Source organism: Rhinolophus sinicus, chromosome 17 (assembly GCF_057876585.1).
Source record: "Rhinolophus sinicus isolate RSI-liver-muscle chromosome 17, RSI-T2T, whole genome shotgun sequence".
Classification (NCBI taxonomy): Eukaryota; Metazoa; Chordata; class Mammalia; order Chiroptera; family Rhinolophidae; genus Rhinolophus; species Rhinolophus sinicus.
In genome coordinates this window covers 107,920,274-107,932,873 of record NC_142517.1, presented here as the reverse complement: position 1 = coordinate 107,932,873, position 12,600 = coordinate 107,920,274, and the positions used below count along the sequence as shown (strand labels likewise).

The window sequence follows — 12,600 nt, the reverse complement described above, 5'->3', positions numbered from 1 at the left end:
AATTTTGTGCTTAATCTTTTCTTTCTTTTCTCTATAGATTTACCAACACATATGCATCACTAAACAATGTATTGTATAGGTTTGCATGCTTTTAAACTTTATATAAATGAAAGGGTATCGCATGTAGTTTTCTGTTACTTTTTTCACCCTCAACATTATAACGGTGAGAGTCATCCACTATTTTCACGGCTGTGTAGTGTGTGCTACAACACAATTGAACTATTCTCTTGTTGATAAACATCTGGCTGTTTACTCCCCCAGCCCAGTTACAAACAATATTGCTGAGAACATTCTTGTGTCTGTCTTGTGGTGCACGTGGGCAGACGTGTCCGTAGCGGGCACACCAGGAGGATGGGGTATGTGCTCTATGCCAGGCCACAAGGTATATGCTCGTTTTCCCCTTTATTAGATGATGCCAAACTGACTTCCAAAGTGGTTGTAACAATTTATACTCCTTTCAAAGATTATTCACTGTGCAGCTTTCTTCTTTTGGGAATGCCTTTTCATGTCTTTTACCCATGTTTTTTCTATTGAGTTGTCTTTTCCTTATTAATTTTTAGGATTTCTTGATATATTCTGGCACCTAGATCTTTGTCAAATAAATGTGTTGCAAGTATCTGCTTCTGTTTTGTGCCTTCTCTTTTCCCTCTCTTGAAAGTGTATTTTGATGAGCAGAAATTCTCATTCAAGTTTCTCAGTTAAGTCCCCAATCCATCTATAATTGAGTTTTGTATGATATTACATATGAATATAATCAATTTTTCTCACATGAATAAAAACTGTTCCCACCTTCCTTTGCAATAGGGCATCCTTTACCTGCAGACCTGTGGGCCTCTGTGATGTGCCCAATCTTCAGACACATATGGATGTTTCTGGCCTCTCTTTGGTGTTTTCATTACTCAATCTGTCTATCCTTCTGATGAAACCACACTGTCTTAATTACAACAGTTTTCTGATATGGCTCCATTGTGGTGAAACAAATCCTCCCGCCAGGCTCTTCTTCAGAACTGAATATCATCCGTCCCACCCCCTGGCTATTCCACGTACACTTTAGAATCAGACTGTCAGGTTTAATGGAAAACCAATTTTGATTTTTTAAAACAGTATTGATCCTTCCTATTCATGAGAATAGTATACAGTTCCATTTATTTAGGCCTTTTAAAATATCTTTTAGTAAGGTTTTATAATTTTCTCTATTAATGCCTTGCACACGATTTTTTACATTTATTATTATTTTATATTTTTGTTGCTATTAAAATAATCTCTTTAAAAATACAAACTTTTAAATTCAAGCAATTTAAGAAAAGATATTCTTGAATAAATTAATGTTTTCAACAAATAAAAACATAAATCTACAAGTCACACTGTAATCTGATAAGGTATAAAATGAATAGATTTAATACAGTCAAACCAAACTTAACTTCCTGGTCGGAGAGTATATTTTATCCATTGTTAGATTTGACTTGCTAATATTTTTCTTTTAGGATTTACTTTTCATCACATTCATAAGTGAGATTGGTCTTTAATACTCTTTTCTTGTACTTCCTTACCTTGTTTTGCTGTCAATTTTTACAAGCCTTATAAAACTAGTTGTGGAACAATCCCCATTTTCCTCTGGAACAAACTGTGTAGTGTTGAAATTATTCTGTTTCTCAAACATTTGTTAGAACTCATGGAGAAAAGCAATCTGGGCTTATTTATCTCCCCCCTTGATAACTTCTAATTATAGATCAAATTTCTTAAATCATCATTTGCCAATTCTGGCTTTTTCTTTTTCCTGTGTTCATTTTTCTACTTGACAAAAACGTATTTTCTCCTGTTGTTGGATGCAGTGTTCTGTACCCATTAGAACAAGCCTGGTAATTGTTTTTTAAGTCTTCTGTATCCTGATTTTCCATTTTTCTGTAATCCACAGTTAATCTGTCAGTTATTAAGAGATGTGTTTAAAATCTCCTCCTATAATAATGCTCTTTTAATTTTTATTCATTTATTTTTATTTATTTATATATTTTTGATGTCCATATAATTTATGATTATTACACCTCCCTGCTAAATTGCACCTTTTATCATTATATAGTAATTATTTCTAGTAATACTTTCTATAAAATTTACTTTTTCTTGATATCAATAAAGGTATGCCAGCTTTCTTTCAATCAGCATTTGTTTCCAATATCTTTTTCTATCATTTTATTCTCAAATGCTCTGTGTTCTTATTTTTTGGGAAATGTGTCTTATAAATGGCATACAACTAGATTTTACTTTGTTATCCAGCCTAACACTCTTTGTCTTTTCATTTATGATTTGATTCACTTGCATTTCTTTGATTATAGATACATCTAGCGATATTTTATTTTGTGCTTTTTATTTGGTCTACCTTTTTTAATGTTTCTCTTTATTCCCTTTTCTTTTGGATCAAACTTTTTTCTCATTTTGTGTTTTTCCTTCACTGTTTTGGAAGTTAAAGACTCTATTTCTACTTTTCCTAGAAGTTACCCTAAGTTTGACATCCATATTTGCATATTATCAAGTTTTATAATATCTTCACCCTATTCTCAAATAATACGAGGACCATGGAATCCTTCAACTCTTACCACCAATATCTTTGCTCAGTGTTTCTTCCTGCATCTCAATCCTTTATTCTGTAATCATTAGCTTGCTGCCTGAAGTTCATAATGAAGTCTGTTGGTAGTAAACAGTCTCAGCTCTTGTTTAACTGAAAAGGTCTTTATTTTACCCACATTCATAAAAGAGAGGTTTTTTTGGGTAAATAATTCAAGCTTAAGTTATTTTGCCTCAGCACTTTGAAGATATTCTTCTAAGATTGTCTAACTTCCATTGTGATGATTTATGTTTTCTCTCTTGCTGTTTTCAACATCTTCTTTCTCTGCTGTTATGTGGTTTTACTATAATACATATAGGAATGGATATAGTAATATATTTGTTGCTTAGGATTTATTGACTTCTTGAATTTGATAATTGATATCTTTCATCCTATTGGAAAAGTCTCAGCTATTATTTCTTCAAATATTAAATTTCCTGCATTCCCTAATGTTTATTAGGGAGCTCTGATGAAATGTGTATGACATCCTTTCACTCTAGCTCTGTGACTTTTAACCTTGCCTTTGTATTTTCCAGCCATTGGCTCTTTGTGCTATATTCCAGGCAATTATTTCACATCTATTTCTCGGTTCCCTAATTCTTTCTGGATCTATGTCTTATCAGCTATTTCACACATGTATTAAGTTTTTTGTTTAAGTTATTATGGCTAGCTTTGGAAATTCTATTAAGCTCTTTATTAAATCTGTCTGATCATTTCTGAAAGTCTCTTGTTTCTTAGTCATATTTACAATAGCCTGCACTTTGTAGGCTCTCAATTAATATATTTTACATGAATTTCTTTAAGCATACTTATTGCACATTCTGTATCTCATTATTTTACTATATATGCCCTCTGTGGGTCTGATTATACTGTTTGTTTCTGTAGACTCTTGTTTACGTTGGCTTCTCCTTTGCAATTTTTTTTATTGGAAACTCATGTTTCTTGAAACTCTATTTATAGGCATCCTTAAAGCCTGAGTTAAGACGCATCCTTCCAGAGAATTTGTGTTTTCTTTTGTCAGCCTCTGTGGGTGCTACCAAATTGGAAACTCTTTAACCTAAATTACTGACTATGGTTTTCTAGAACAGTCAGGTAGTGTAAATTGTAACGTCAAACTCTCGACTAGCTTTTGGTTAGGAATTCTCATCGGAGACTACTTCTTCATCCCTTTACTGACAGCCGAGGCCAAAGCAGCCAATCCTCCTTACTGTCTACCTTGGGGAGGGGGGAGAATTCAATCACGTTGGTGTCACTTTCTATAGGTCCCTTCTTTATGCTGTGGTCTTTGTCTCCCGTCCCCAAACACAGTTTGTTAAGAATGAAGTTCTAGATTATCAAGAACTGGCACATGTCCTGAAGGAAGAGGTCACCTTCGAGTACAGATTCATCTCTGTGGATTTGGGCTTCTAATCATTTTTGACTTCTGATGATTTTTTCCAATTCAGCAGTGCATTGTTTTTTTCGTTTTGTTTTGTTTTGTTTTTTAACTTTAAAAACATTGTTTGGTGTTTATTCTAGGATGGTTTTAAAGGGTAGCTTATTTTCCATATTGCTAGAAAGTGAAACTTGAAACTATTTTTTAAATATTTGGATATAAAGAGATGGAGAGACATGGCAGAAAAAGCTAGAGCAGGATAGAGAGTCGAGAGAGTGGTTTTTTTTTTTTTTTCATTTGGAATAACTTAAGTTTATAGGTTATGAGGAAGTAATTTTAAAAAGGAGGCAGAGCTGAAGATGGAAAAAACAAGGAGTACTGGGTAGAGGAAAGTTTCAAGAGACAAAATGAGGAGGTCAGAGTAGGATAGAGGTGAAAATACTGGCTTTGAATAAAGGAGGGTGTGGTAGGCTGAATAATGTCCATATTTTAATCCCTAGAACCTATGAATGTCTTACCTTATATGCAAATATGCAAAGGGCCTTGCAGCGATGATTAAGTTAAGGATTTTGAGAAGGAGAGAGTGTCCTGAATTATCTAGGTGGGCCCTACATGTAACCACAAGTGTCCCATAAGAGGAATGGCTGACTACCAGAGAAGAGAAGGCAACATGACGACACAGAAGCAGAGATGGGAGTGATGCTCTTAAAAGATCGAAGAAGGAGCCACAGCCAAAGCACACAAAGCCTCTGGAAGCTGTAAGAAGGCAAGGAAGCGGATTCTCCCCTCAGAGCTCCCAGAAGGAAACAGGCCTGCTGACACTTTGATTTTTACCCAGTGAAACTGACTTCACACTTCTGACCTCGGCAGAAATAAGACAATAACTGTGTTGTTTTAAGCTACTCATTTTATAGCAGCAATAGGAAAAGAATACAAGGGACATCATTAGGACATTAGAAACGAGCCTTTCTCCAACACATTCACCTTTGAAGTCCAGTTTGGTGACAGTAATGTTAAATTATAACTAACTTAATTGTATTAAAAATTCTTAATTATTAAAGTAACATGCCCCATGTCACACAGCTGGGAAGTGGCAGAGCTCTTAGCTCCATAAACGTTCAATGATAAATACACGGAATCTTTCAGGCTCACTCCACAAAAAACTGAGCAACAGTGTGAGTGAGGAGGCCCCACAAGGCTCCAAAGGATCCAGGACAGAACTCTGATCCCGTAAAGTCAGGTGCATCTCTTGTGAGCTTTCTGGTTTTCTTGCCTGCATTCCCAGTACTCACCCCGTTTGGTTCTCAGAATTTTCCCAATTCCACTCTGATGCTTGACTTCACCCTTGTAGGGCAGTGATGTTCCCAGGTACCTGGCTCAGAATCTGTCCCTGGGCATCACCCTCCTGCTTCTGTTTATCTATTTGGCTGTCCAGGCCTCTCTACATTTGTTAATGTTGCCTTACTTTCTGGGTTGGCTATTCCATGGTTATAGACCGCAAATATTTGTGAACAAAACAGCAAGAACATGAAGTCTTCCAGAAAATAAAATGTAACTGGGCAATTTAATAAGAAACAAGTGTAGGTTCACTAAAATATTCATGGAATAAAATATGCGCTACTTACGCAGGCGGACTATCGCCACAATACTTTCCAATTCTTTTGGCGTCGTTGACTTCACCACCATTAAATACAGCCATGTAATCATATCGACAGTAGTTGTCGCGCTCAACGTCAAACTTCTCAAACTTTAATTCTATAAGCTTTGGTGAAAGCACAACATTAGCAGTATCAAAATAGCATTGCTGAATAATCTCAAATGGCATTCTTCCTCTCCCCAGATTTGTAGGGTACCATGATTTTCCTTGTAAAACGTATTCATTCTGTTCCAATTACTTTCTCTTGTTTTCATATTTCTTCTGTGTTATTCACATTTCTTGTGGTATTCTTTTTATTTAATTTTAAATCATTCCAAAAAATCATCTCAACCCCAGATCAGCCCTAGTTAAGATCTTAAACTTAGGAGTTCTGTTCACTTACAGCTATGAAAGTATGGAAACACTATGTAACCCTAGCAACCTACATTAAGGCTGTAATTGGGTATGCATTGGAGTGGAAAGGGGAGTTACATCCCAACTTCATTCATATCTAGAAGAAAACTAATAGAAATTAAAAGTATTATCTAAGATGTACCCAATATTAGTTTGTGTTTGGGTAGGTAGAGTTGTTGCCCTTTCGAGGGAAGGAGACTCATGTTCCCATCACATGTAAAGGAGTTAAATTCTTGGGACCAGGGGCTCAGGGAAGAGGGCCTGTGATGTCTTCTTGAATTATGTTTGAAGAACGTGCCTACCGAGCACAGCCTACTCAGTAATGTGGTTGCTTTTTAAAGAGGTTGCATAAAAGCATTGATACACAAAGTTGGTGTTAGATTTCCTAAGTATTTCTTAATTGTTTTTGCACTAAAACTAATAAAAGAGTCCTAAATTATTTAAGTTAATAGGAAGTTTGGGTTTAATAGGCAATCATTCCCCTTACAAACAGATTTTTCAGGAGCACCGCCAATGTGTGAATCAAAGGAAATCTCATGGGGTTCATAATACCCATGACTCCCAGACAGCTGGGTCGGTAGGCAAGCAGGCAGCCCTTCCTGCCACTTAGGGAAGACAATGGGCACTAATTCCAGTTAGGACAGCACACAGTTATTAGCTAAAGAAGATTCAGATACAGTAAAGATGATAACGGCAACAGCCTCAGAGGTACCAAAGGCAAATTTTGACTTTGAAGAGAACTGCCACAGACTTACATGTTTACCCACATTTAAAAAATGTCAACCAGTGATGGGTGAATAATGGCTTATTCATACTTAGCATTGCTTTAAATTATATTAAAATAGTTCCTGTAACTTCCTGTAACTTTGAGTCCAGTAACTTCTCACCAGTTAGTAATAAAAGGCTTTCCAGGTTATTAAAAAATTGGCTGCACTCTCTCTACTTAGAAATTAGTCACATAACAACTTTTGCAGAGGAGATAAAAAAATAAGTAAGTAAATAGGAGGACAAAGGGGAAAGCTATGATAAAAAACATGGAGGTAAGTCTTTAGCAGAAGAAAATGCCCTTAGACTCACACAGCAATTATTTAGGACGTTTTTCCCATTATATTTTCTCCTTTGGACAGGGCTTCCTGCCGTCTCACACACTACAACAATGACTACAACTCAACTGGCTGAAGCCAAAAATCACATTAATAAAATAAAACCCAAATTTAAATCTAAATAATAAAAGAAAAGGACAATGGGAAAAAGATGCTGAATTGTAATCTGTAAGTATAATTAAGTTGAAATTATTTAGTCTAACATACATACAAACATCACAGAGAAAAAAATGACCAGTACAATCTCAAGAACTACAGAATGGTTTAAATGTATGAGAAATGTAATTTTTTAAATGTTACCTTAAACTATGAAACATTCAATAGACTTACAAAACCTTTCATTACTAAATAAATGACATTTTCTTTTTCTTAAAAATAAAAGTTTTGGAATTCTGATCAAAGTGTGTGTGTGCATGTGCTGTATAGTCAGATCACTAACTAGCACGGTATATTTGTCTGAATAATTTTCCATTAAAAAATGAATACATGGCAAACAGTATTCATGGAAGCGATACAAAAGGTCAGTTTAGAAATTTAAAAAACAGTAATATAATGCTCACCACATTTTGAGTAAAGTCTGTAGTGTTTGTAGTAATAATAATTTTTTAAAGTTATTTTCAAAAGTCCACAAAATAGGCTTGGTCTATTCCCATATTAAGTTTTGTCCTGCAATTAATATCTGAGAATGGTTTCCAACAAGGGTAAAAATTCACGTAACCACCAACTAATAAACACTGAAAAACTAGACCTTCTGTTGATTGTTTTAGAACAATGAATAAAGTCATTCGTGGGGAATCTGCACAAGTTTTATTTTAAATAACAAGAAAGAAACCCCACAAAGCAGACTAGCTTTCACACCAGAGCACTTGTTCTTTGAAGAGAAGCTGTGGCTTGCTTGCATTGGCTTTCTCAAAGTGAAGCAGTCAGACTGGTTTTGGTTTGGTGACTAGGATGGGAATTATGAGGACATGATGGCTTTGCGTTGGGAGCAAATGGTAACCGGAAACATGTATGTACTTGGGGATTTTTATCTTCCTACAGTTAGGCACTCTTGCTTATAGCATCTTCCACATGGGATTTGCTTACCATTTGTATTTCAAAGCCTGTTGTGAAAATTGCAATTATAATAGGAGATTGAATCCATAACCCTGCCAGTCAAATAGAGACAAAGCAATGTTCACCAGGTCTTCTCAGGAAGCCGTACCTGCGTCCAGCAGCACTCTCCTCGCCAGGTACCCACAGCTCTTGGGAGTCGGGCCCCTCACACCCTCTAGGCCATTCACACATGCACATTTTCTTCATATTTTCAGGAATCTCACCTGATTCTTGGGGGCTACAATGTGCCACACACAAGTGACTCCTGCAGGGTAATCACGGTCTGGCCAGTTGGGGGTTTTAAAAGAGCCGGAAGGTCTTTCAAGGCGTCCTCCACAGTACTGATCCCCTGAAGTTATTAAATACAAAAAAAAATCCAAGTTTATACCCTCACATAAGTTATGAGGAGATTAGGAATTTGGAATATTAGGTGATACTACAGTAAATAAAGACAATAGCAAAAGCTCTTAAATTCTCTCTTAAAAATGGTCACAGAGCCTCCTCTAACCTCTCTCTCTCTCTCTCTCTCTCTCTCTCGCTCTCTCGCTCTCTCGCTCTCTCGCTCTCTCGCTCTCTCTCTTTCTCTCTCTCTCTCTCCTGACAAACCACATTAGCACAACAGAGTTTGTGCAGGCTCAACCAATTACATAGATTGTAACAACCCTCAAGGCAAGGATAGTTATAGATAGGATTAAAATCCATGCTCATGGACAAAGTTTGAATTAGTTGGTACAGAAAACTCATTACCAGAAAACTTGGTATGTCATACATTTTTAACAACTTTTAAGAATTTTTGTTTGTAAAAACAATACATGATTATAAAATTTCAGCAATACGGAAAAGCATAAAGAATTAAAGGATTACCCCAAATACCACTACCTAAATCTAACCACAGTTAATATTTGACAAATATCATTCAGACATCTCTATGCATATGTGTTGCTAGGTTGACAGTAATAAATTTAGAAATATATTTTAATACAAAGTTCTAAATTTAATTTAACTTGAATTTAACTAACAAAGAAAAACTAATGAAAACTAAAGGAAATAATACAGTTTAATGAAATAGTTCTTTGACACAGATGATAATCATTCTTAAAAGAAATCTCTAAATTTAAGAAAACTGCATTTAAAAATTGAGGCTGGCATAATTTCTAAAACTTTTTATTCATGGAAAATCTCAAGCATATACAAAGTAAATAGAATAATATAATGAACTTCTATGTGTCCATCACCCAGTTTCAACAATTATCATCAATATACTATTCTTTTTCTCAATACTGCTACCCAATCCGCACCATCCGCTTTTTTATTATTATTGACTTGTACGTTTAGAGGAGGTAAATTCATATACTGTGAAATGCACAAATCTTAGCCATAAAATCGTGAAACATGAATATACCCATGTAAGCCACACTCCTATGATGATATAGAATCCATTTCTCACGAAATTTCTGTATCCCGTCCCAGTCATTCTGCTGACTCTCCACACCACTGTCCTGAACAATGCCACTCCAGATTAGTTTTACTCTAGACCTTCGAAAAAATGAAGTCATATAGTGTGTAAACTTCTGCTTAGCACAGCAGCTGAGATGCCTACAAGCTGCTGTGTGTGTTGGTGATGTGTTCCTTTACATTGCTGAGTAATATTCCAGTGTATGGAAACCATAATTTGTGTACTCATTCTCCTGTGGATATTCACTTGGATGTTTCCAGTTTCCCTTATTGGGTGAATAAAGCTGGTAGGAACATTTCTGTACAAATCTCTCTGTGGAATGTATTTTCATTTCTCTTGCACAAATACACAGGAATTCAATTCCTGGGCCAAGAGGAGATGTAGATATTAAACTTCATATAAAAGTACTGAAAAAGTTTCCCCAAGTGGTATGAGCACTTTGGTTGCGTTACATGCTTGCAACCATTTGATGTTTTAGCCAAGCTGGTGGGTATGTAATGGTATCTCAATGTGCTTTTAATTTGCATTTTGCTGTTAACTAATGATACTGAGTAGTTCTTCGTGTACTTATACGTTATTCATATATCTTCCTGTGTGAAGTTTGTTTCACACATATTTTTCCATCCTTTTACAGTCAATCTATTTTGACTTTGTATTTCAAGTGTTTTCTTGTAGACCACAGTGTTGGGCTTTGCTTTTTAACCCATTCTAATACTCACTCTCTTTCAATTGGAGTATTTAATCCTTTGCATTTAATGTTTTTATTGATATGCTTCAATTTAGTGCCATTTACTATTTTGTTCTTTTTGTCTCACCTTTCTTTTGTTCCATCTGTTCTTCCTTTCCTGCCTTCTTTGGGTTAGTTGAATAATTTTAGTATTCTATTTTAAACTTTTGCCTTTTAGTTCCAATTCTTGTATTTTTAGTGGTTACTTTAGGGATCACAATATGCATCTTTAACTTATCACAATCTACCTAGAGTTAGAGTTGTATTTCTTCATGTATCGTATATGTATGTATATGTGCAACACTATAGTTCCATCTATTTCTCCATCCTTTGTTCTATTTACATATTTATATATATGATATATGTGTCATATATATGTCATATATATACTGTACATATGTCATATATTATACATATATATCATACATTATACATTCCACAATATAATGTAGTTTGTTTTGTTTGGAACAAACACATGTAAAGACATTAAGAGAAGAAAAGAAAATAATACACAGTCTTTTATTATTTGTGGCCTTCAATCCTTCCATTACCTTTGTGTTACCCTGTGGAGCCATTTCCCTTCAACTTGAGGAAATTCCTTCAATATTTCTTGTGACGCAAGTGTTTATCTGAAAATGTCTTTGTTTCACTTTCCTTTCTGAAGACTGGCCATAGAATTCTAGGTTGACAGTTTTATTCCAGCATTTTTAAAATGCCGTCCACTGCCTTCTGGTCTCCATCATTTCTGATGAGAAGAAAGCCATCATTCACAGCGTCTTACCCTTGTATGTAATATGGCTTTTATATGATTGATTTTAAGATTTTCTCTTTATCTTTAGATTTTTGTAATTTAATTTTGATGTGCTTAGGTGTGGCTTCATTTTTATTTATCCTGTTTGGGGTTTGTTGATTTTGGTCTATAAATGGTGCTCCTCACTAAATTTTGGTGGCTTTAAGCCAGAAATATTTCTTCAGATATTTTTTTCAGATTTTTTTCTGCATTATTATCATTCTTACTCTTCTGGAACTCAAATTACACGTGTTAGACCACTTGATATTGTCTACCTGGCCTCGGGGGCTCTTTTTCTTTAATATTTTTCTTTAATATGGTTCTTCAGATTACATCATTTCTATTCGAATTCACTGACTCTTTCTTCCAATATTTCTAATCTGCTTGTAAGACCATCAGGTAAATTTAAAAATTTCAAATTCTGTATCTTTCAGCTCTAGAATTACTATTTTATCCTTTTTTTTTATAGTTTCTGTTTCTCTTCTGAGATTCTCAATCTGTTTATTATACATACACTTCCCCTTAAGTCCTCAAACATATTTATAATAGCTGCTTTAAAAAGCTTGTCTGCTAACTGCAACATCTGAGTTGTCTTGGGGTCAGTTTTTATTGACTGCTTTTTTTCTTGAATATAGACATACTTTTCTGGTTTCATCATATGATTGGATAATGGACATTATGAATGATATATTATAGAGACTCTAGATTCTGTTGTGTCCCTATGAAAAATGATTTTTGTTCTAGCAGGCATTTAACTTGGCTCGATCCAAGCTCAAATTATGTCTCTCTGGCAGAGGGCAGCAGCTGTAGTTTCTGTCAGTTCTTTTATCTTCCAGCTGAGGCTTTGGTTTGAGGCCATCTAAGCTCTCCCGCATATATGTAGAATTTAGCTGTAAGCCAAAGATTAGGATGGATGGCGAGATAGACAGATGATAGATAGATAGATAGATAGATAGATAGATAGATAGATAGATAGATAGATAGACAGACAGATAGATGATAGATAGATAGATGATAGATAGATAGACAGACAGACTTTGTGCTTCAATTCCTCTATAGCTTCCAGCCAGGATTTCCTCCCAAATATTCTGGCTGCTCTATCAGACCCAGATTCTGTCCTCTGATATCTCAACTAGTAATGTTGTTCTATAGCCTAAAGCAAGAGCAGACAAAGCACTCCCTCAGGCAAAAGGCTGCAAATTTAACAGGTCTTGCCCTCTGCAGTTATCTTTCAAAGACAGAGGTTTCTATACTTCGGAGCTCATAGGTACTGCTATGAAAATATCCCAAAACATAGTGTTAAGTGAAAAGAAAGTTTTGAAACAATAGGAATCCATGATCCTACTTGTATTTTTAAAAAGCTATTGCAAAAGTGCACACACATAGTGCATTTTCTAAGTGCAAA

At 35.2% G+C, this 12,600-nt stretch overlaps 1 protein-coding gene across 1 annotated transcript in view; it reads right to left on the bottom strand.

Moving 5' to 3' along the window:
- PCOLCE2 (procollagen C-endopeptidase enhancer 2) overlaps positions 1 to 12,600 on the bottom strand; it is a 72,711-nt gene that overhangs the window by 15,994 nt on the left and 44,117 nt on the right. The window contains exons 4-5 of the mRNA XM_019753573.3: positions 8,447 to 8,571; positions 5,600 to 5,736 (exon numbers count right to left, since the gene is read on the bottom strand). Of these exons, the coding sequence (XP_019609132.2) occupies positions 5,600 to 5,736; positions 8,447 to 8,571 (262 nt within the window). The remainder of the gene's footprint in view (positions 1 to 5,599; positions 5,737 to 8,446; positions 8,572 to 12,600) is intronic.